The 23,179-nt window shown below is 42.1% G+C and overlaps 1 protein-coding gene across 2 annotated transcripts in view; it reads left to right on the top strand.

The window, feature by feature from the left end:
- The window catches only part of LOC137425471 (sister chromatid cohesion protein PDS5 homolog B), a 258,555-nt gene that overhangs the window by 131,296 nt on the left and 104,080 nt on the right, over positions 1-23,179 (top strand). For both annotated transcript variants that reach the window (XM_078776694.1, XM_078776693.1), the window contains exons 2-5: positions 4,451-4,602; positions 18,879-19,082; positions 19,953-20,039; positions 20,214-20,311. In XM_078776694.1, the coding sequence (XP_078632820.1) occupies positions 4,495-4,602; positions 18,879-19,082; positions 19,953-20,039; positions 20,214-20,311 (497 nt within the window). In that variant the 5' untranslated portion in view covers positions 4,451-4,494. The remainder of the gene's footprint in view (positions 1-4,450; positions 4,603-18,878; positions 19,083-19,952; positions 20,040-20,213; positions 20,312-23,179) is intronic.

Here is a 23,179-nt window from a genome sequence, read left to right as displayed (position 1 = left end):
CGTGGGCTGATGCCATCTGGTCCAGTTGCAGAATCAGAGTCGAGGTTTGACAAAAACTCCTCCACCTTGTCAGGAGAGAAGGTCACAGAGTCCAGGAGCAGTTTGGTTCGACTGGGAAAGGTGGGAACAGAGAGAGATGGGTTTGGGACTAAGGATTTTGAGGCAAACACAGAGTTGAGGCATTCGGCTTTGTCACGTGCGATGTCAACTGTGTGGCCATTTGAGGTAAGGGAGGGGATGGAGGGGGAACAAACACCAGAAACGGATTTGACCAGACGCCACCAGGATTTGGAGGAAGGAGACAGGTTTGAGAGTTCATTCTTGAGTGAGGAGAGATAGTGCTTCCTGGCACTCCTGAGGGTAGACACACACTTGTTCCGAGCTTGGTGGAAGGAACTGAGATTTTGTAGAGAAATACCTCAATACTGTTTGTGGTTATTCAGTTTTGTGTGTTCAGTGAACCAGGTAGTAGCTTTGGCAGCTGCAAATGTGGGGCATTACAGGGTCTTGAAAAAAAAAGGAGATAGCTGCACTCTTGCGGTACATCGAGGAAAAAAACATGGAACTTGGTAGCATGCGGCGGTCATGAGTAATATATTGTTATGGATCTCGGGGGTCGGCGCTCCCCTTATTAAGGGGGGTTAATCCCCTTGTCCTTTTAGCTGGCCGTCCCGAGTCCTGGGAAGTTATAACGTTCCTTCCGGTCGGTGGTAATTAGGGTTGTTGGTCGAGTCTTAGTCCAATTACCTAAGTACTACCACCAGCCGTAAAGCAAGGAGATAACTCCCGCCCGAACCACGGCATTAATGGACACGCCGAGCGAAGCGAGCCGCGATTCGGGCCGTTAACAATGACTCTAAACCCGATTCTGAGCGGTTGCGATCGTGCCACGTTTACCCAATGATAGAAGGGATGGATGCGATCGGATGGAGAGGAAACCAGAAGGTAGGAAGAACAAAGATGGTTTATTAACAAATATACAAGAGAAGAGGAAACGAAAGGATGTACAGGAAGAAGAAGAAGCAGGACACAGGGCAGTCTTAGAAACGGTCTTAACTTATTACCCCAGACAAACAGACACACTCACACGGGGATTGTAGCTGGTAGGGTGGAGGGTCCAGGTAGATGGTCCAGGCGATGGGGTCCAGGCTCCGGTCCACTCCACTCCAATCCAGTGCGCGAAACCCGGCAGGCAGCTCCGCGTATCGTTGGAACGCGACCGGACCTTACATATAGCGGGGGAAACTGGGATGCTTCGTACGTAATAACTGTACGTTCGCGCCAAACGCTCTCCCTCTCAAAGTCCTTTCAATGCGCTCGCCTCCAACAAGTCCGTACAAGTTCTCTGCAAATGTGCGCGCCTTCAACACCGCGTAAGTCCTTTGCAAAAGAAGTCCCTCTGTGCAGTCCTCCGAAAGGGCTTTGCGTTCGCGCTTATATCATGCGAGCCAAGATCACTCCGCGCTTCATAAAGCCATGCCCGTCGGTGATATTCCCTCAGCCCTGGTTGGCTGGTGAGGGCTTACCGGCCACGCCTTTGACGGCTGGTTGACAGGCCACACCTTATTCTTGGCGTTCCGCCCCCTTTTTCCTCGGGCCTGACCGCATGGTTAATGGCGTCGTTTGAGCAAACGCTAATGCGGCTGCTGCTGGCAGAGGCGCGTAATGGCGTCGCTGGGAGAGAAAGGTTGGCAAAATGGCCGGAATTGGATTGGGGACCTACTCTTATTTAATTGATGCAACGCAGATTCAACTATTGGAAACACGGCCTTATCTAAAACACATAATAATGAAATAACTGAGTTCCTATGGTGGCCTACGTGTTGCTTGTGGACTAACTAGGGGTGCAACCTTTAACCTTTTAATAATGGGATATTTACAAGTAATTATTTACACAAGTGTGGGTTCTAAAACCACAACAATATTGTAACAGAACCGGGGTTCAGGATTTAACACGAGGGGGACTTCATGGACTCCTCCCAAACTCCGATCCTGCAGCCTGCTGTGCCACGGATAAGTCTGCAGCACGTCGGGTTGTCAAGCAATTGCGGATACTGCCAAACCTGGCAGGGTCCTCGTGCTTTTACAAATGCGTTGCCTTTCCGGTGGGTTGGCGATGCCAATTGGGTCATGTACCCTCAGTGCTCACTCGTCTCTTTATTATGTATGGTCAAGCGGAACCATAAAGTATGCACTGGCTAATTTACGGAGCCAATCAGTGGGGCAGTACTTCACGTCTATCTAAACTTGTATTCCAAATTGAGCCAAGAAAGGGAATGAGACGAAATGGGCAGGATGGAAACAAAAATATAATAATGGGAAATATCTAATCTATATTACACCCATTACCTCCAAACACTGTTCCTGTAACATTATGTTTGTTTGTGAGCAGGATATCTCAAAAGTTATGGACTGATTCAGATGAAGTTTGGTGGGGAGGTTGGGTGTGTGATAACGACGGAATTATTAGATTTTGGTGAAGATCCAGATGTGGATGCGGATCCGAGAATTTTTTAATTGTTAAGTGATTCTTCACCAATGAGTGATAGGGCCAAAACCGATATATAGCATGAAATCTGAAAAAGTTATGGACGGATTTGAACTGAACTTGGTGGACAGGTTGGGTGTGTGGCAAGGACGAACTGATTCTCTTTCTTTTTATCTGTGACATGTCGCAGGTCTACAAGAGTTTCCCATTGCTGTTGTTGTTTGGGTTCTTGTTGGGGGTCGATTTTTAATATGTGCACCCATTGGTCGGACCGCTGACAGACCACACCCACATATATTTCGCTTCACTCCACCCACCATAGCACGGAGATGAAATGATGGCTATAAAGTGTTGCGTTTCACAAATTACTAAAAAAAAAACTATTGCTAACTATACGGTCATTGCCATAAGGTGTAGTTTTAAAATAACATTAACGGTTTTTGTACGACCCCATATTGGGGTTAAGCAATCCGTGACTGTGACGAATCAGCTCATTGTGATATAATCGTGGGGAGGGTGACATGGATAAGAGGTGTCGAGTTAATCGACGCATAATAAATGCCACAATGCATACATGACGAGTTGGAGGTGACGAAAAATGAGTTGGTAGGAATCGAAAGTGGGGTTTAAAAAAAAATCATTTACGTGATTTGCGACAAGATAAAAAAAATTTAAACAATTTTTTTTTATGGTTTAAATTTATCCAACTTGACACCCAAGTTGTGCTTTTTGCAAATACCACTTGAAATTCACAGCCCTATGAAAAAAAAACCAGATGGATGGTAACCCAATAAAAACGCTATTCAAGTGGTTGTCAGTTTCAAAATATAGAACGTTCATTGACGAGGTGGACCTACAGCTGTAAATAACTCAACTCAAATGTTCACTTACAATCTAAGTACTGTATAAACTCATCTCAACGACCGTGAAGCACCACACGAGCAGAGATCAATCAAACGGATGTGGCCAAGGCCTGACGGACCAGTCACTTCATGTGACTGTTCGGCATTGTATATTCCCCACAGGCTTTCTTAGCCTTTTTGATGAAATCTCTTGGTGGAGGTGGATCAATCGTATGACACAAGTGATGATGAATGGTGATGAATGCTATATGATGATCTTGACAATAAAACTATGAGAAATGTTCATTCACAAGCATCAACCCGCATCATTGTATCCCATTTCATAAATTATTTTATTGAGATTTGAATTTGGAACGGTAATTTGTGGACACCCTGTATACGAATAAAAACAATCTGAATTGAATCCTACCATTCAAAATACTCAAAAGTATTGTTAAAAATATCACAGTAAGAAGTTGAAGAGCGAATTGGAAAGCAAATAGGCTGACCGATTGATTTGGGGTGACGACAAATGGTAGACGAGAGGAAGTGCCGATGCATACGGAAGAGGATTGAGGGAATTGGGCAGTTGAGTAAAGCTCATGACGTCACACAGCCAATATAGTTAGATTAGAGCGGTACCTTGCATATCAGATAGAGGTCGCTTGCAGATATGTCACTGTGTGTAAATCCATGGAAGTGGAATGGAAGCTAAACATTGCGTTTTTGAAATTGTTTGTACTTTCCATCCCATACGGGTTTTGACGATGCTAAAACGGGTTTGGGTCCGTGGGTTTAAAGATTTTAAAAAATGCCAAACTCGCGAAATATGGGTCACTTCCCATGAAAGGCAGTGCGGTTATTCTTGTTCTCTCTGTGTCTTTCATCTTTGTTTTTCTCTCTGTCTCTGTCTCTCACTCTCTCTCCCCCTCTCTCTCCCTCCCTCTGTCTCTCTCTCTCTTTTCTTTTTCTCTTTCTTTCTTTCTAATTCTTTCATTCTTTCTTTCTCACTTTGTTTTTCATTTTGTTTTCTAACCTAATTTTTTTTTTGTCTTCATTCTCCACTTCTCTCTAATAATCAATTTTAGTGTGTCTACAGTAATGATATTTTGTTTGACAGTTTGAGTGTGGAAAAAACACTCTGCCTTCACCGGTGTGCAAACGATGGCGCAGGCCAAGGTGCTTCCTGCGGATGGCAAAATAACCTACCCTCCTGGTGTCAAGGAAATAACAGACAAGATATCGAAGGAGGAAATCGTCAGGAGGCTCAAGGTAATAGCAAATGTTTGCTTTTGCTTTGGATAGTACTTTACATCTTGGTTTTGGGTTTTGATCGATAATAATAACTAGAACTGCCACTTTATAACTGCTGGCAGTGATGGCCGGTTTCCTCCGCCTTCCCACTTTGATACAACCCCACTTTGATACAACCCCACTTTGATACAACCCCACTTTGATACAACCCCACTTTGATACAACTCCACTTTGTTACAACCCTGTTTTGATACATCCCCGCTTTGATACAACCCCACTTTCATCGGACACGCGTGACACATGACGTCCTCATTTTTTTTTTAAATGAGGTGTCCTCGCGGTCTTTGGATTCCTAGGGGTCTTTTGAGTCCTCGGGGTCCTTGAAGTATTTTGGGTCCTCAGGGTCTTTTGGTTATTTTTTGTCATTGGCGTGTTTTCAGTCCTCGACGCCTTTTGGGTCTTCGGAGTTCTCAGGGTCTTTTGAGTCCTCAGGGTCTTTTGGGTCCTCGGAGTCCTCTGGTTCTCCGTGGTATTTGAGTGTGTTCAGGGTATTTTAGGATATTGGTGGTCTTTAGGGTGTTGGGGGTCTTAAAGGTTATTCAAAGGTCTAATGCGTGTAGAAAGGTACATCCCGATAGTGCATAATAATAGACATAAGTAATTAATCGACAGGATGCCACTGAGTTCAAACAGTACATAATTAATAGATATACTGAAAAGTCACAAGGCTAGAGAAGAAAATAATGTGGAGGTTCTTCTTCAAACAATAACAACTTTTGGTATGACCAATCAGGTTTAAATTTTAAACACGTATTCCACTTGACTACTACATCACTTTGAAGTTTCACATCGATCAATGGAGCGGTTGAAGAGATATAATTTTTAAAATATTTTTGTTCAATCCGATATGGCTACCAAACCACATGACCGATAAATTATTCAAGGACACCATGGTATCTCATAGGCATGGGGAACATATGAGAAGTTTTCTGTTCAGCTTTTTTAGAAGAGTGGTTTTTTTAAAGGTTTATTCTCCCAAAAAAATCATAGCTCCCAAACCATGTGACCTATGATGTCATGGTCATGGAACTTTTTTTTGTCATGGGTATACAATCATGCCAAAAAAGTCTCCCCTCAATCTGTTCAGCCGTTTTGGAGAAAAAGGATTTTTAGTATTTTTAAGGCTTTTGTGTTTAAAAAAATGGCGGCCGAACCACGTGGCCAATAATGTCGTTTTTTTTGTTTTTTTTCGCTCCACCAATTTATCCCTAGATGACGCTCAAGAAATTTCATCCTGATCGGATGAAGTTTTGTACTTGTCGAATTATGATGTAATAATGGAGGCACTCATGACATCGTCATTAACATATGTTATTCTCCATGGAGAGTTCTTTACAATGAGCCATGTCAATTTTTTTTACTTAGTGCTTTTGGAGATATAGAGGTGCAAAGTTTTTCGTTTTTTCCAAGATGGTGCCCATACCACGTGACCTATGACGTCATAATTACCATTAAATCATTCTACAGGAGGCGGCGCTTTTGCGGTGAAAATTTCCTGTCAATCAGACCAATGATTGCAGAGAAAAATATTTTTAAAGGGAATAAACCCGAAAAAACGCAGTGGAAGAATCGGTCATATGGCCCGAGAAGATAAAATGTAGAGTTTCTTCTTTTTCAAACGATAACAACTTCTGGCTTCCAGACCGTACACCCAATCATGTTGAAATTTTAAACACTTATTTCCCCTTGATGACTGCTACACCACTTTAAAGTTTCATGTCGATCAATGAGTCGATTCACAAGGTAAGTTTGTTTTTTTTTTTTTTTTTTTTTTTTAATTCAATTATTTATGGAGCCTGGTGTTGGCTTAGCGGTTAGGGTGCCAGCTTTGGATCCTAGGATCCTGGGTTCAAATCCCGGTCGATCACTGAATTAATGCCAGGGGGGTTGACAGCCTGTCATCCTTCCGAGGTCGGCAAATTGAGTACCAGTTCACTGGTAATTCCCTGTGTGTCGCAAGAGGCGACTAACAGGGTTGGTGGCAGGAAGAGCATCCGGCTGTAAAACATTGCTTCAAAAAGGGGACCACGGTCCCCGAAAAAGGCCAACCCCCACCCTGCGGGGAAAAATGGCCTCTAAAGGTGGTTTTTATTCAATTATTTATGGCTTAATAATGAATTATTTATTCCTGGTGTTGGCTTAGCGGTTGGGGTGCCGGCTTGGGATCCTAGGATCCTGGGTTCAAATCCCGGTTGATCGCTGAATTAACGCCAGGGGGGTTGACTCAGCCTGTCATCCTTCCGAGGTCGGCTAATTGAGTACCAGCTTGCTGGGATGAATGATCCCGGTGTGTACCCCGGCTTAGAATAGGTACACCTTATCCCTCCGCATCGCAAGAGGCGACTAAGGGTTGGCGTCAGGAAGGGCATCCGGCCATAAAAACATTGCCTCAAACAGGGAACCATGATTGTCATGGGGCCCGCAAGGCTAACCCCTGCTCTAGCGGGGAAAATGGCCTTAAAACGATCATAAGTTTCTCCTCCATCTGTTGAAACCCTTCGGGTTAATCTATTTTTCAAAGGTTTATTCTATAAATAATCATAGCTCGCATACCATGTGACCTACTACGCCACGGCCGTGTGTTTATTTGTTCGTCATGGCTATGCGATCATGCTTGCAAAGTTTGGACTCTATCTGTTCAGCCGTTTCGGAGAAAAAGGGTTTTTAGTGGTTTTCAGGAAAAACAATATGGCGGCCAAACCATGTGTCCAATGACGTTATAATTTTTTTTTTCTTAACCAATTTTTCCTTATATCATGCTCAAGAAATTTCATATTCATGGCATCAAGCGTTCTAATTGTCAAAATTATGACATCATAATTGTAGCACTTTTTATTTCCCTAATGAACAAATATTTTGGTCCCAATGCATAGTTCTTTACAATTAGTCCGTGGGCCAATCACTCAAAATTGACTTTTCGGTACCAGTCGGGGGGACAAAGGCTCACTATATTTTTGTAAAGAAGATGGGCTGGGGCATATATGTTGATATGATATCCATTCCAAATTGGTAGCTTTATAGTATTTTGGAGGGAAAATGTGTATTTTGGGGGCAAAATCCAGTTTTTCGAAAAAAATAAAAAAATAAAATACTTGACAGGAAATTACTTTTCACAGTTGAAATTAATAACTATCAACAGTATTGATTTTTTTCAGGTTGTTTACATTACGGTTTTTGTCTGGTTGCCATGGAAACAGCCGTTTTGGGGGCAAAAAAGGTGTTTTTTTACACTATTTTCTAAAAAATTCATATTTCAGTAACAATTCAATATATTTGAATAGTTTCAGCTGAAATCATTTCCTTAGACCCCAAGGTAGTTTTTTAGTAACATATAAGCACAAGATCACATGTCAAAATAGGGAATTTTTGTGGTAGGAGAATATCATTTTTTTTGGAATTTTCCAAAAAATTCCCCAAAAAATGAAAAAATAAAAAATCAATACATTCATAGTTTTTACACACATTTGTCAGGTATGCATGGTTGGTAATGGGCATTTATCCATTTATATCTTTCCAGACTGAGGCACATTGAGAATGGAGGAAGATGGTCTAATTCCACCAAAGCGGTTGTGTACAGACTGCTTGATCCACTGTACAGATGACGATTCTAAACTGGTGTCACCAAAGGACTTGCAGTCATGGCAGACATTGTTAAGGGCAGCAGAAATCAGAAACCATCAGCCTATTCTGACTATCGCAGTGGACCTGGCTGAGGGACATATCCCACCTGTGCAATATCATCGTAAATGCCGCAGTGTTTTCACATTAAAAAGGAACCTTGATCGATTATGTACCACGGAACCCGGGGAAAATGTAGACATGGCTGAACATTCCCGACAAGTGGTACTGAGGCAGGAGCCAAGCTCTTCTCGAGTTTATGAAGCAAAGTGCATATTTTGTCAAAACAGTAACAAATACCTGAAGGGGCAGCATTCTAAGGAAAGACTTGTACAATGTACTCAGCTACGGGCTTACTCAACAATCAGACAGGTTGCCATACGAAAGATGGACCAAAGAATTCTTGCTGTTCTTAGCAGGGATCTTGTAGCTGCAGAGGGCCATTACCATAGGTCATGCTATCGTCATTATACAAGAGAAGAGAAGGTACCTGCCAGCTGCAGTGACAATGGCGACATTGCCCATATGGAAACTGACGAATCTGTCTACCAGACTGCTGAGAAACTCTCATACAATGAGTTATTCAAATTCATTCGAAATGAAATCATTCAAAAAGCCCAAAGTGATATATCTGACTGATATGACACTACGACTACAATAATTATCAATGAAAATGTCCGGCATTGTGGAGGTAAAGGACTCCACCAAAAAGCATATCCGCCGCAGATTGGAGAGCGAGTTTGGTGGATTGCTTCATTTTGTTCAAAATGACAGTGGCAAATTGTTAGTATATCCTGATACCTTGTCAAGGGATGAACTTGCCAGAGATAACATGGAACTGAAGGTGACAATAAATGCATTACAAGCATCAGAAAGTGACCCTATGTCAGTAGTAACCAAAGCTGCCTTACAAATGCGTACTGTTATTCGAAACTAGAGATTAATGGAAGATTGGCCACCACAACCATCAGAACTCACTGCTGAATCCGCACACATACCTAATGCAGTTACACATTTTCTGCAAATGATCATAACAGGTCAGCAAGGTAGAACAAACTCTAGTGTTCGTGTCGAAAGGCAGGTTTGCTCAATAGGCCAAGATTTAATATATGCGGTTACTGACGGTAGGCGTCGTCCACCAAAACATATCTTGTTGGCTCTTGTGGTCAAGTGTATCACAGGAAATGTTGAGCTCATTAAAATTCTTAACAGACTTGGACATTGTATCTCATACTCGATGATGGAGCAAATAGAGACAGCATTGTGTATGCAGAAGTTTGGCTCCATATCTGAGGTCAGGCTGTCAGCCAGCGTTCTGGTTTTGCAGGCCACTACCCTTGTGTGGGACAATATTGATAAACTTGAAGAAACACTGAGTGGTGGCGGAACTTCACACCGTGTGAACGGCATTGCAATCCAGGACAAGTTTATTGGACTCGTACAAGAACAGCCGAAAACACCTGTTACAAAAAGCAAAAAGAGATCCATCGACATTGAAGAGGCCCCTTTTCCTCAGTACAATTCTGGGGAACGGGTTGGTCCAGCACCAATTATTTCGATTGAACCAAATGCTACAGATGCAGTTACAGAAGCGCAGTTAAAGAATCGGTTATGGATGATATTTCGCCAACAAGATGGTACTGTGCCGAGCTGGACAGGATTCAACATTCTGGCTCATAACAATGTCAATGTTATGCCTAACACCATAAGTTATCTACCAACTATAAATGCACCAGCAACAGAGATGTCAACTGTTTTTAAAATTCTGATTCAGTCTGAGATGATCAGACGTGAATTGCAGCTGCCTAGCATGGTATTAGTGTTTGATCAAGCATTGTATGCAAAGAGTGCTGAGATTGTTTGGAAGCACCCTGAAAATTTTAGCGGTCTTGTTCTCAGGATGGGCGATTTCCATACAATAATGAACTTCCAATCCACCATAGGCAAGCGTTTTCAAGATGCAGGTCTGCGAGAACTTGCTGTAGAATCTGGGATAATCGCTCAGGGCTCTGTGCAAGCAGTGATGGACGGACATCAATACAATAGAGCGGTCAGACTTCACAAGCTAGTCTATGAAACCATTCTAAGATTGGCATGGAAGCAATTCATCCCATGGTTGCAAACCAATCACATGGCAGATGTTGTCATCTTAGATGATGCCATTCAATGCATTGAACTGACATGTGATGACATCAGTCAAGACTCTGTGAATGCAGTCCTCGACAAACCTATTCTCCATCTCTTTGACATATTCCTGCAAAATTTGCGAGATGGCAGTAGAGGTGAATTAGCCAGCTTCTGGATGTCATATGTTGATATGGTCGACATCATGCTAGGTCTGATACGGGCATCAAGAGAGGGAGATTGGCTACTGCATCTGAGCTACATCAGGCAATTGATCCCTTGGGCATTTGCATATGACAAAATAAACTATTCTCGTTATCTACCGATATATTTTGCTCAGATGTCACAACTTCCATCAAGTCACCCAGAGATACATGACCATTTCATAAGTGGAGGGTTCTCAGTCCAACGAGGAGGCCAGAATCCTTTCGGTAGAATCCCAGCTGATCAAACGATAGAGGAGACAGTTAACAGGGACACCAAAACACCTGGGGGCACCAAAGGGTTCAGTCTAAAATCAAAATCACTTCACCGATACTACATGACATCAGAATACCGTAGTGTTGCTCTGCGGCATATGCGTGAGATGGTACATCATCCAACTCCTCAGTTTTCTCACTCTGATCTTCAGACTCCATGGATAAAGAAGGATCATATCGATACCAAGGCAGTTGCAGATATCCTTGAGCATGAATGGATGAATCCTATGAGTGGTGATCAGTCAGAACTTGTAAGCATTTCTACTGGACGGCTTGCCACCACAGACATCGCTGATGACTTAAAAAAGGCATATGCTGTTGGTGTTGAAGCATACAACAACTTCAAGAAGAATCGTCTGGAGGCTGATCCCCCCACTCAGACCTTCCACAGCAAACTTGTCAAACAGAAACTGAAAACATTCTCAGATATGACCAAGAAGAAACGTGTGACACAATCAAATGGGAAGGAAATAATCCTACGAGCTGACAAGCAATTGTTTGCACACATGATTCTTGCAGCTCAGAGCCGAGAGTTAAATCTTCAGCAAGTACTCGCGCACCCACTTGGCCCCGTTCCATGGTCCCTGGCGACACCGGATGGTTCATTGAGAAAAACCAACAAATCAGCTCTTGCCAAAGCATTGGTAAAGGATATCGATGCTGCTGAAACCATCCCACAGCCATCTGCTACTATCATTGATGGAATGAGTTTGGTTCAGCGATTGAAAGGGGACAATCAAACATTTGCAGAGCTTGCAGAAAGTTGTCTCACATTAGCACTTCATGAGGGCACCAACAGCCAGAGGATTGATATCGTGTTTGATGTCTACCGTGATGAGTCGATAAAGAATGCTGAAAGATCTAGCCGTGGGGCGGAAGAGGGCCTGCAGTTCAATAATATAACCAGAGGACACAAGATTAAACAGTGGAGAAAATTATTGCAGACTCCTCAGAACAAATCTTGCCTGAACAAGTTCATTATTGAAGAATGGAGGAGACCAGAGCACAGGGGCAGATTGGGCACCAAGGTTCTGTATGTAACATGTGAGGAACATTGCTATAAGCTGACAAACAAATGGGAAGAAGACAATACGATGTTGTGTACACAAGAAGAAGCAGACACGCGAGTCCTCCTGCATGCCGCAAATGCAGCAATGAATGGATATAAAGCCGTCATCATAACTGCTGAAGACACAGACATTCTTGTGATCAGCATTGCCTTCTTCTACAGTATTCGTTGCCCAATATTGTATCAGAGAATTAGCACAAAAACCCGTCGAACATACATTGACATAGGCAAAGTTGCAAGCAGCCTTGGTGAGGAGTTGTGCACAGCTCTGATAGGTTTGCATGCCTTTACAGGCTGCGATTCAGTCAGTGCTTTTGCTGGCAGAGGAAAACTTCGTGGATTAAAACTAACTAAGTCAGTGGTAGCCTACCAAGAGTGCTTCAACGAGTTAGGTCAGTCTTGGCAGGTATCCGAGGGACTTATGCAGAAACTTGAAGCCTTCACATGCAATCTGTATGTATCAACTGGATTGACAGACGTGAATGAGTGTCGTTATCAGCTCTTCTGTGCAAAGAGGGGCAACACGGAATCCGAACAGTTACCTCCATGCAAGGATTGCCTATTCCAGCATGCTCAACGGGCAAACTACCAAGCTGGCATATGGCGTTGCTCGCTCCAGTGTATACCCGAAGTTCCTCGACCTAGCGATTGCGGCTGGACCATAGGTGACAATGGGGGCCTAGAGATTCTATGGATGACTGGTCTGCCAGCACCATCAGCAGTCTTGGGACTGATGAACTGTAATTGTGTTCGTTTATGTGATGCATCGAATTGCCCATGCATTACGAATGGCTTGAAATGTACCCAAATGTGCAAAAACCAAAAATGTGACAACCAGTTCGAGGAAACTGTGGACGACACGCAAACAGATGTATATAGTGAGGATAGTGATGATGACAGTGATTCTTAAATGTAAACCACAGTCAAACTGTGACCATGTGAATTTTGGCAATTTAACACACTTGAACTAACTATTAACATGTATCAGTCAAGTTATTAACATGTTTTTCTTCGCAAAATGAGACATTTTAGCACATTTGCAATTGAGAAGTGATGAATGTTGTCAACATATATTACATTAAGATTTCACCCATTCTGTTACTGGCAACCAGTCTCTTAAAGTGGTATATGTAACTCTGGGGACTTTCAAATGATGCAACAATGGCTAGTTAGACCATTGGTTCCAGATCAATTGTATTCAAGCATGTAAAATAGCTGGGAAATAAGCAGACTGCAATAACGGTGATAACTTATCCTTAACTGATGTATTGCAAGAAATGTCGCATTATGCAAAACAAATATTTCCATAGCAACAAGGACATGATTTGGATGTCTAGAATGCATACTTTCTTTGTTTTGTGATGATATACATGTATTGATCAATGTGTGTAAAAACTATGAATGTATTGATTTTTCATTTTTTCATTATTTTGGGGATTTTTTTGAAAATTCCCCAAAAAATGATATTCTCCTACCACAAAAATTCCCTATTTTGACATGTGATCTTGTGCTTATATGTTACTAAAAAACTACCTTGGGGTCTAAGGAATTAATTTCAGCTGAAACTATTCAAATATATTGAATTGTTACGGAGATATGAATTTTTTAGAAAATAGTGTAAAAAACACCCTTTTTGCCCCAAAACGGCCGTTTCCATGGCAACCAGAGAAAAACCGTAATGTAAACAACCTGAAAAAATCAACACTGTTGATGGTTATTAATTTCAACTTTCAAAAGTAATTTCCTGTCACAAGTTTTTTTTTTTGTTTTTTTTTTGAAAAACTGGATTTTGCCCCCAAAATACACATTTTCCCTCCAAAATACTATGAAGCTACCAATTTGGAATGGATATCATATCAAAATATATGCCCCAGCCAATGTTCTTTCCAAAAAATATAGTGAGCCTTTGTGCCCCCACGTGGTACCGACATCTGCCCTGGCCCATGGACTAAATGAGACACGACTTGATGTTTTCCATTGAGCCGTTTCGGGGATATAGAAGGGCAAACGTTGAAGGTTTTTCCAAGATGGTGCCCATACCACATGACCTATGACGTCATAATTAGCATTAATTCTTCAGGTCTCCGCTCCTTAGGTGAAAATTTCGTGTCAATCGGACCAATGGTTGCAGAGAGCATGTATTCTAAAGGTTTTTTGACCTCCAAAATCAGACTGGAAGAATAATAAGAACTAGCCGAAACCCGTGGAACATCCACGGAAGGGAGGATGTGGTGTATGGATAGAGTGTACCATTATGGATGGCATAGGGGATTTGCTTGTCCGAGTAAGAGTTAGGAAGAAAGATGAGAACGAAGAGTGCGTATATGAACAACGATCGTCGACACCGGCACAAATGCATGCTCTGGATTGTCCACTCAGTGGACGGCTTGCTTTCGCCTTCGCCTGTCCAATCAGCGGACGGCTTGCTTCGCCTTCGCCCAGCAGACGCCAATACGATGGCGTCGTAAGATGGCGTCGTATCGGCAGTTAATCGGATGCTTTTGGGCCCCAACGTCGGCTAATTCAGATTTTTCGAGTATGGTTGTACGTGATAAACAAAGAGCGCGGTTCGTAGATCGTAAATCCATTAGGGCCGTGGGCATCTGGTCACTGGGTGCGGCGTAAAAGGGATAATAAAGTCGAGTCCTTACGCTATTATTATATAGATAATCTGAATAGAAACAATAGGTTTCTCTCTGCATTGCATTTAGAGGAAACCTAACAATAATAATAATAATAATAATAATAATAATAGTAATAATCATCATCATTTTATGGAAGTAAAAGGTAGTCCTGTTGAAACTTCTGATCATTCCACCGATAGGGTTAGTATATGTCACAACTATTTTAACATAAATTGAACATAATTTATTGTGAGGCGTGTATGTTTGTTGGGTAGTCAGTGTAAAATTTTATTTCTCAGTTACTCTGATTGAAACGGTTCTTTCATAGAGCCTTATAACGCCTCTCCTGAAACAACTTCAGAGTATGGCCTGCAATTGCATGATATATCGCTGGACCAAAGAAATGCTCGGGATCCATGGCTACTAAGCCTTTGATGATCTTGTAGATTTCAATCAAGTCTCCTCGTTGCCACCTGTAGTGAAAGGAGAACATGTCCAGTGGTCTGAGTCTTTCCTGATATGCGAGTTGACTGGGTTCTGGTACTAGCTTTGTTGCTCTCCGTTGCACCCTCTTTATCTTATTGGTGTCTGCTTTAAATGTTGAATGCCTAATTTCATTACCATATTCTAGGAGAGTGTCTAGTATTCTAGCCTGGTGTTGGCTTAGCGGTTAGGTTGCCGGCTTGGGATCCTAGGATCCTGGGTTCGAATCCCGGTCGATCACTGAATTAACACCAGGGGGTTGACTCAGCCTGTCATCCTTCCAAGGTCGGCAAAATTGAGTACCAGCTTGCTGGGATGAATGATCCCGGTGTGTACCCCGGTTTAGAATAGGTACACCTTATCCCTCCGCATCGCAAGAGGCGACTAAGGGTTGGCGCCAGGAAGGGCATCCGGCCATAAAAACATTGCCTCAAACAGGGAACCATGATTGTCATGGGGCCCGCAAGGCTAACCCCTGCTCTAGCGGGGAAAATGGCCTTAAAACAATCATTCATTCATTCATTCATTCATTCATTCTAGGAGAGGGCGGACCATAGAGTTGAAAAGGAGTGGGAAAGTTTCCTTGGTGAAGCTGGAAAAGGTCCTCTTGATAAGACCCAATATCTGATTGGCCTTGTTGACAGATACAGCTACATGCCTATAGAAGGTTAGTTAATTGTCTCTAATAACACAAAGGCCCTTCTCTTCCTGTGTAACTTTTAGTTCTTCACCCTTGAGGTAGTACGTTACATTCCGGTTTCCTTTGCCAATGTGCATAACCTTACATTTGGCTGGTTTGTATGAAAGTTGCCATGTATCGACCCATCTTGCAGCTGTGTCAGGGTCCTCCTGCAATGACCTTGAGTATGCTAGGGTTGTGACATCCCCATAGATATTTGTGTCATCAGCATAAATCTGCACAGAGTTCTATATCTCAGTCAGCAAGTCATTTACATAACACGAAGAGCTGGGGACCGAGAACACTTCCTTGTGGGACCCTGCTGTCGACGCTAATCTAATCGGAGTAAACATCATTGAGAGTGACATGTTGGGTTGTACCTCCAAGGAAAACCTCAATCCATTTCAGTGGTTTGTCATTGATGCCATAAGTTTGGACTTTTTAAGAAGGCGACAATGCAGGACCGTATTGAATGCTTTGCTAACGTCCAGATAGAAGACGTCAATTGGTTTCCCAGAATTGATCATCCTAAGCCATTCCCCCATTTGTCACATTAGCTTATAGGACCATGAACGACCAGATTTAAAACCATGCTGTGCCTCATGGAGGAGGTTATTACTGATGACATGATGCAGCAATGTATCCCTCACAATAGATGACATTGTTTTCCTACCTACCGAGGATAGGCTTACTGGCCTGTAATTTTCTGGCAGTCAGTGGTTTCCTTTCTTAACCCTTTTAGTACGGATGACGTCCAGTGCTGCAACCCGTGAAAAAGGTTTGTGTACGGATGACGTTACTACACGTCATCGACTATACCTATAAATAGATCGTCAGTACGTGGTTGCATTCCAGTACCAAAATGCCTAATTAATCCCGTACCGGGGGTATTTTTATCCCCCCCAAAAATCCCGTACTCAAAGGGTTAACGATAGGGATTACATTGGCTTTTTTCCAATCGTTTGGAACTATTTCCCCATTCAACGACCTTTTGAAGATAATTGCCAGTGTAGTGGATATGATGTTAGCTAACTCCTTTTAGGACCCTAGGACGAAATCCATCAGGTCCTGCTCATTTGTACCCACTTAACAGCTGGAGTTTTTCTTTCACCATCTTTGATGTAATGTTTGTTTTCAAGCTGTGCCCTGTTGAACTGCCAATCAGGCATAGGCACTCCACTGAAGTCTTGATTGGTGAACACACCACTGAAGAGTTTGTTGACCACTTCAGCTTTGTCCTTGTCTGTCGTCACTTCCATTCTGTCCTCCAGCTTCAGAGACCCGATACTTTTTCGACTCTTTACTTTTGAGTTGACATAACGCCAGAAATCCTTGGCATTCTCTTTCATTACCTACGCCACCAAAGGTGGATGAAGGTTATGTTTTCACCCCTGTCTGTCTGCTTGTTCGTCTGTTTGTTACTTGCCGGAAAAGATTCCGGCAAGTATGTTAGTTGGTTTGTCTGTCTGTTTGTCTCTTTGTCTCTTTGTCTGTCTGTCTGTTTGTGCGCAATACTACATCTACACCGTTGCACATAGAATCGCCATACTTTACACACATATTTGTCTTGCCCTGGAATAGACTGTGCCCAATTTTTAACTCTCTCGGCCCAAGGCCTCCATTATGACATCATAATTCGAGAATTCGACAAGTACAAAACTTCATCCAATCAAGATGCAATTTCTTGAGTGCCATGTCGGCATAAACTGGTGGAGAAAAACAATAATGATGACGTCATCGGTCACGTGGTTTGGCCGCCATCTTGGAAAAACCGAAAACCTTTGCACCTCTATCTCCGAAAGTGCTGAATAGAATTTTTTTGGAGATGGCTCATTGTAAAGAACTCTCCATTGGGAATAAAATATGTTAATGATGATGTCATAGGTGCCTCCATTATGACGTCATAATTCGACAAGTACAAAACTTCATCCGATCAAGATGAAATTTCTTGAGCATAATCTAGGAATAAATGAGTTTAGAAAACAAATAATGATGACGTCATCAGTCACATGGTTCGGCCACCATTTTTTCAATTCCAGCAAGTCCTCGGTCTCTGACCGATTTTTCATTTGTTTGTCTGTTTGTGCGTAGTACTACATCTACACCGTTGCACATAGACTCGCCATACTTTACACACACATTTGTCTTGCCCTGGAATAGACTGTGCCCAATTTTTTAACTCTCTGGGCCCAAGGCCTCCATTATGATGTCATGATTCGATAATTCGACAAGTACAAAACTTCATCCAATCAAGATGCAATTGATTGAGCATAATCTAGGAATAAATTAGTTTAGAAAACAAATAATGATGATGTCATCGGTCACGTGGTTCGCCGCCATATTTGTCCAAAATGGCCGATTTAAAAAAAGTACATTCCGACAAGTCCTCGGTCTCTGACCGATTTTTCATTTGTCTGTTTGTTTGTCTGTGAACAAGATATCTCAAAAAGGTGTGGACGGATTCGGACGAAACTTGGTGGATTGGTTGGGTGTGTGACAAGGAATAATTGGTTAAATTTTGGTGAAGATTCAGATCCGGATCCGCCAAGTAGAATCTTTTACGTGATTCTTCACCATTGCGTGATGGGGCCAAAAACAATATATAGCAGGATAACTCAAAAAGGTTATGGACGGATTTGGATACTTGGTGGACCAGTGGGTGTGTGACGAGGACTAATCGATTCAATTTAGGTGAAGATCTGAATATGGATTCGGATACGAGACTTATTTAATTCTTAAGTGATTCTTCACCATTGAGAGATTGGGCGAAAAACGATATATAACATGATATTTTAAGAAGTTATGGACATGTTATGACTAAAGTTGGGGGATGAGTTGGTTAGGTGACAAGAACAAGCCGATTAGATTTTGGTTCAGGTCTGAATCCACATCCGGCCTATCAGTGGGATAACCAACCAACCAAAACTCACCATACGGCCTATCAGTGGGATACAAAACATAAATTGTTCAGCCTGGCGGCGGTATGCGCTCTACCAAGTGCCGTTCTCGTATTATAGATGAGTTTCGTCTCGTATTCCTTGTTGAGGTTCCGAGTTGCTTTGCCTAGAATGTAACTCACCATACGTTAGTATTGGTAATCTTCTCTATACCCAGAAACTAATAATGATGATGCTATTGTTACTTTTTTGTGCTTGCAGATGGTTGTGAAAACCTTTATGGACATGGATCAAGATTCAGAAGAAGAGAAAGAACAGTACATGCCTTTGGCCTTGCATTTAGCCTCGGATTTCTTTCTCAAACATCCTGACAAAGATGTCCGCCTTCTTGTAGCCTGCTGCTTGGCAGATATCTTCAGAGTTTATGCACCAGAAGCCCCTTACACATCCTCAGACAAAATCAAGGTATCTTGATTATGGCTTAGATTAATTGCATCATTTTTTTTCCCTGTACATGATTTTTTAGTGGGTTTTTTTTTTGTGATATAAACGGGGATGATTTAAAGCTGTGCCCATGTTAGAGACATTATTGCTGCAGAATAAAATCAAAACGATGTTTAACTAAATTACTTTAGATTTCCAGTCGTCATCATTCGTATGCGGCACGAGGCTTCGGGATAGCGTCATAGGCTGAGGGCTCGGCACTGCAGCTGATGTAATTCCCTGTACTGATTAGGCCATGGATTTGGAATTTGTTTGTGGTGCCAGCAATAGCTCACCTACTCGTCGCGGAGGACATCATGGGATGTTTAACGTCCACCAACGAATGCCGGCAGACGGGACGCCCATTTAATGTCACTCCGAGGGAAGGCAGACACATTGATTAATCACCCTGCCTGTGAAACACAAGGATGACGGCTTATAGCTCGGTCGGGATTTGAACCCAGGCTAGACAGCTTAGAGGCAAGTGTGCGACTGTGCGTACTTCTAAGCCATTCTGTTAGCTCGAGCTTTCTCGTACAAACCTTGTATTGTATGATTTCTTTCATTACTCCTAAACTCGGAATATTCTGTAAGTCAACTATTGCTATTGTTTTCAGCATGGCAAGCACAACTTTACTGAAAGTTATGTCGTTTTCTTCATCAATGGAACTTGTTTCAGATGAAGATCAATATAAAGACCCATGGAAGAAAGTTGATTCTAACCACATTACTCCATGCAGTTGTTCTCCATCAATTGTTTGAATGCTTCCAGTCTTCTCACTTGAGTTGTATTAAATTAAAAAGTCAGTATGTGCATATTTCTGTCATTGAAATGTGATTTATTTCCTTTAGGATATATTTATGTTTATTACTCGCCAGCTGAAGGGCCTTGAGGACACCAAGAGCCCACAGTTCAACAGATATTTTTATCTTTTGGAGGTATGATTTTTTTTTCAATTGCATCATATTTCGTTTATTTATTTCTTTTGTCTCTTGTCATACAAAATGTGTGCATCGACAATCATTTTTGATATATTGTGCTTTGGTTTGAAATGTTGAGCTTCATAGCTTCAAGAAAGAAAAAAAATTTCACTGTCTGAAATACCCTTTAAGAACCTTGCGTGGGTGAAGTCCTACAACATTTGCTTTGAGCTAGAGGATGGCAATGACATCTTCACTCAACTCTACCGGACACTCTTCTGTGTGATCAAGTAAGGTCGTCGCCACAACTGCTGTTATGATTTCCTTTTCGTTGACATCAGTCATTTTTAGTGTAGGTGTATCAAATATTTTTGAAAAGATAATTATTAAATGGTGGTGGCTGTGTTTGGGCAATCATTTTTTTTACAAGGAATGTATTTATTTTACAGCTCAAAATGCAACATTTCAGGTATTTGTTTATTTTATTTTTGCAAGAAAAGCCTAACCAGTCCGTATCTGCTTCTTTTCGAGGATTTTGGGGGTGAGGGGGATGGGGGGGGGGGAGGGGGGGGGGTTAGATGTAGTGTGAGGGATGAGATGATTGTGTGGGTGGATTGCTTCCATAGTTGATTGAGAGTCATATTGCACGAAGCAGACTTTTACTTGACCTGTAAGCCCGGTGTTGGCTTAGCTGTTAAGGTGGCTGCCTTAAGATCTTAGGGTCTTGAGTTTGAGCCTCTGTTGTGCTGTTAAATAACACCGGGTGGATTGACTCAGCCTGTCATTCTTCCGAGGTTGGCAAAATGGGTACTAGCAAAATGAGTACTGAGGGGCACTGTATCAGCAGCAAAGCTGCACTCCCGACAATGATGCAACCAGCAGCCACAGGCTGCATACAAAGTAATAAATAGTTTGACCTGTGCATTGACTTGAAAATAATACTCTTGCTATTCATTTTCCATGCAACATATAAGGCATCAACAGTGGGTGAAGGCATGTAATGGCATTGCTTGATAGAAATGGCAATTGATTGTTGGGCCAGAGTTCCTCATATCAAACAAATGTACTCGTAGCATAACATAAAACATTTTTACTTGCCAGATCGATTAAGGGAGGAATGAAATGCCTTGCTTTGAACTGCTTTGTAACATACATTACCTTGCATCTGTTGCTGTTAATCATTTTGCCTAAATAAGGATCCACCTATGGATGTTTCTTTTTGGGGTTTTCTGTATATATAGTCGAGGCTCGTGGAAGTGCGAGTACACTAAATGGACAAGGACATAACAGGACAAAAGGAACAGAGGAGAGAGGGGGAAACCCCTAAAGCAGAGTCGAAGGCCAAGATAGAGGGAGGGGAGGCCTGGGACAGAGCCATAGATTACCAGAGTTTGGCGAACTCGGTTTGAGCAAAAATGATCATGGTTTAAGGATACGTGATCACATGACCGCAAGGCGTCATCTTGTTACACATATTTGCCGAGCGAAGCGCTAAATTGTGGGCATCTGTGTGGACTCTGTTATATTTACATCTTGTCATCAGAATTTTTCATTCTGAAGTCAGTTTTGGGGTGTAAAAGATGCTGTGATGTTCAGCATAGAGCAGCTACAATCATCAGACAGAGGAAGGAAGATGCATCATTTCCCTCGTGATATGGTAAAGTAAAAGTTCATCACGCGGAATGGAGAGCCAACAATGACTCGTTTCTATGTGCAGCGAGTTGAGAATAATTATCTTGCTGTTAAAACGAGCTGAGTATAGAATCAGGACAAATAAGACGTAAATGACATAAATGGTAATTGATCTGCGATGAGATAAAGGCATTCCCTTTTACAGATTCCCTTTCTCTCACGGTGGAGCAATCACTAAAGTACGTGTTTACTTCTTATTTGTTTTAACTGTTCTTTCTATCCACCCAGTTCGCTAGTTTTGTGCTGAAATGATACGATTACACGCCAAGTAGAATCAAGAATTGTACCACGTGACATCCAATGTCATGATAATACAATCTTATTAATTGGCAATCTCTTCTGTTATGAATGTAATACAAGTTGTGGTCCAAATAATACAATAGTCTGCATGCGTTGGCATGCATGTCATGAAACAGTGCATGTTAATACATATATGGGACCACACAGAATCATGAGTGGATCATATATTACATGCATGAAAGCAATATTACTACCAAATAAACCATGAAAAGTCATGGAATGTGATGTTATGATGATGTTTTATCTCAGTAAAGGCAAGCTCAGATATAAGAAACTTTGTCTGTGACTTTGCATGCCTGGTGCATTCAAAGAGTTCATCCTAAGTTATTAAAAAGATAGGCTTAGAGCAAAGGGTCTTGAGGGTCTAATGATGGCTTGAGTGTCTAAAGGGTCTTGATGGTCAAAGTGTCTTAAGGGTCTTGAGGGTGTAATGGAGTTTTGAGGGTCTTAAGTGTCTTCATGGTCTAAAGTGTCTTGAGGGTGTAATGTGGTATTGAGGGTGTAATGTGGTATTGAGGGTGTAATGTGGTATTGAGGGTGTAATGTAGTCTTGAGGGTCTAATTGTATATTGAGGCTCTTAACTCTAAAGGGTCTTGAGGGTTTAAAGTGTCTCCAGGGTCTTGAGGGTCTCAGGTGTCTTAAGTGTCATGAGGGGTTAAATGTGGAAAAGTGTCTAACGGTAATGAGAGTATTGAGGGGTTAATGGGTCGAAAGGGGTCTTTCAATAAGGGTCTAAAGCTCTGAGAGTTTAAGGGGTCTAAAATGTATAGTGTGAGAGTCTAAAGTCAAAGGTCTGTAAAAAGGTCTAAGGGATCTTAAAGGTCTCAATGGTATGTTCAAATAGCACGTAATTAACGCTACCTGCACGTGAACTGTTGGGTAACAACATGGCGCATATTGTTAAGTTCGCCAAACTCTGGTATTCTATGGCTCTGACTTGGACAAACAATGGGTGTGAAGAGGAGTGAGGGGGGGGGGGGGGGGCGAGGGGGCCAGAAAAGGATGCATGGGGTGGACAAGATGTATACAGAAGAAACTCTCAGCTCAGGAGGAAAAAAAACAAACTGGAAATTTGGAAGGAGGATGGATTGGGGTGGGGAGGAGGGGAGGGGTGGGTTTATGAAGGTAGAAAAGATCATGGTTTTGCATTGGGGACGATCTGAGA

This window comes from Myxine glutinosa, chromosome 4 (assembly GCF_964187855.1).
Source record: "Myxine glutinosa chromosome 4, kmMyxGlut1.1, whole genome shotgun sequence".
Taxonomy (NCBI): domain Eukaryota; kingdom Metazoa; phylum Chordata; class Myxini; order Myxiniformes; family Myxinidae; genus Myxine; species Myxine glutinosa.
The sequence above is the reverse complement of the archived record's forward strand: the minus strand, read 5'-3'. Positions and strand labels throughout refer to the sequence as shown.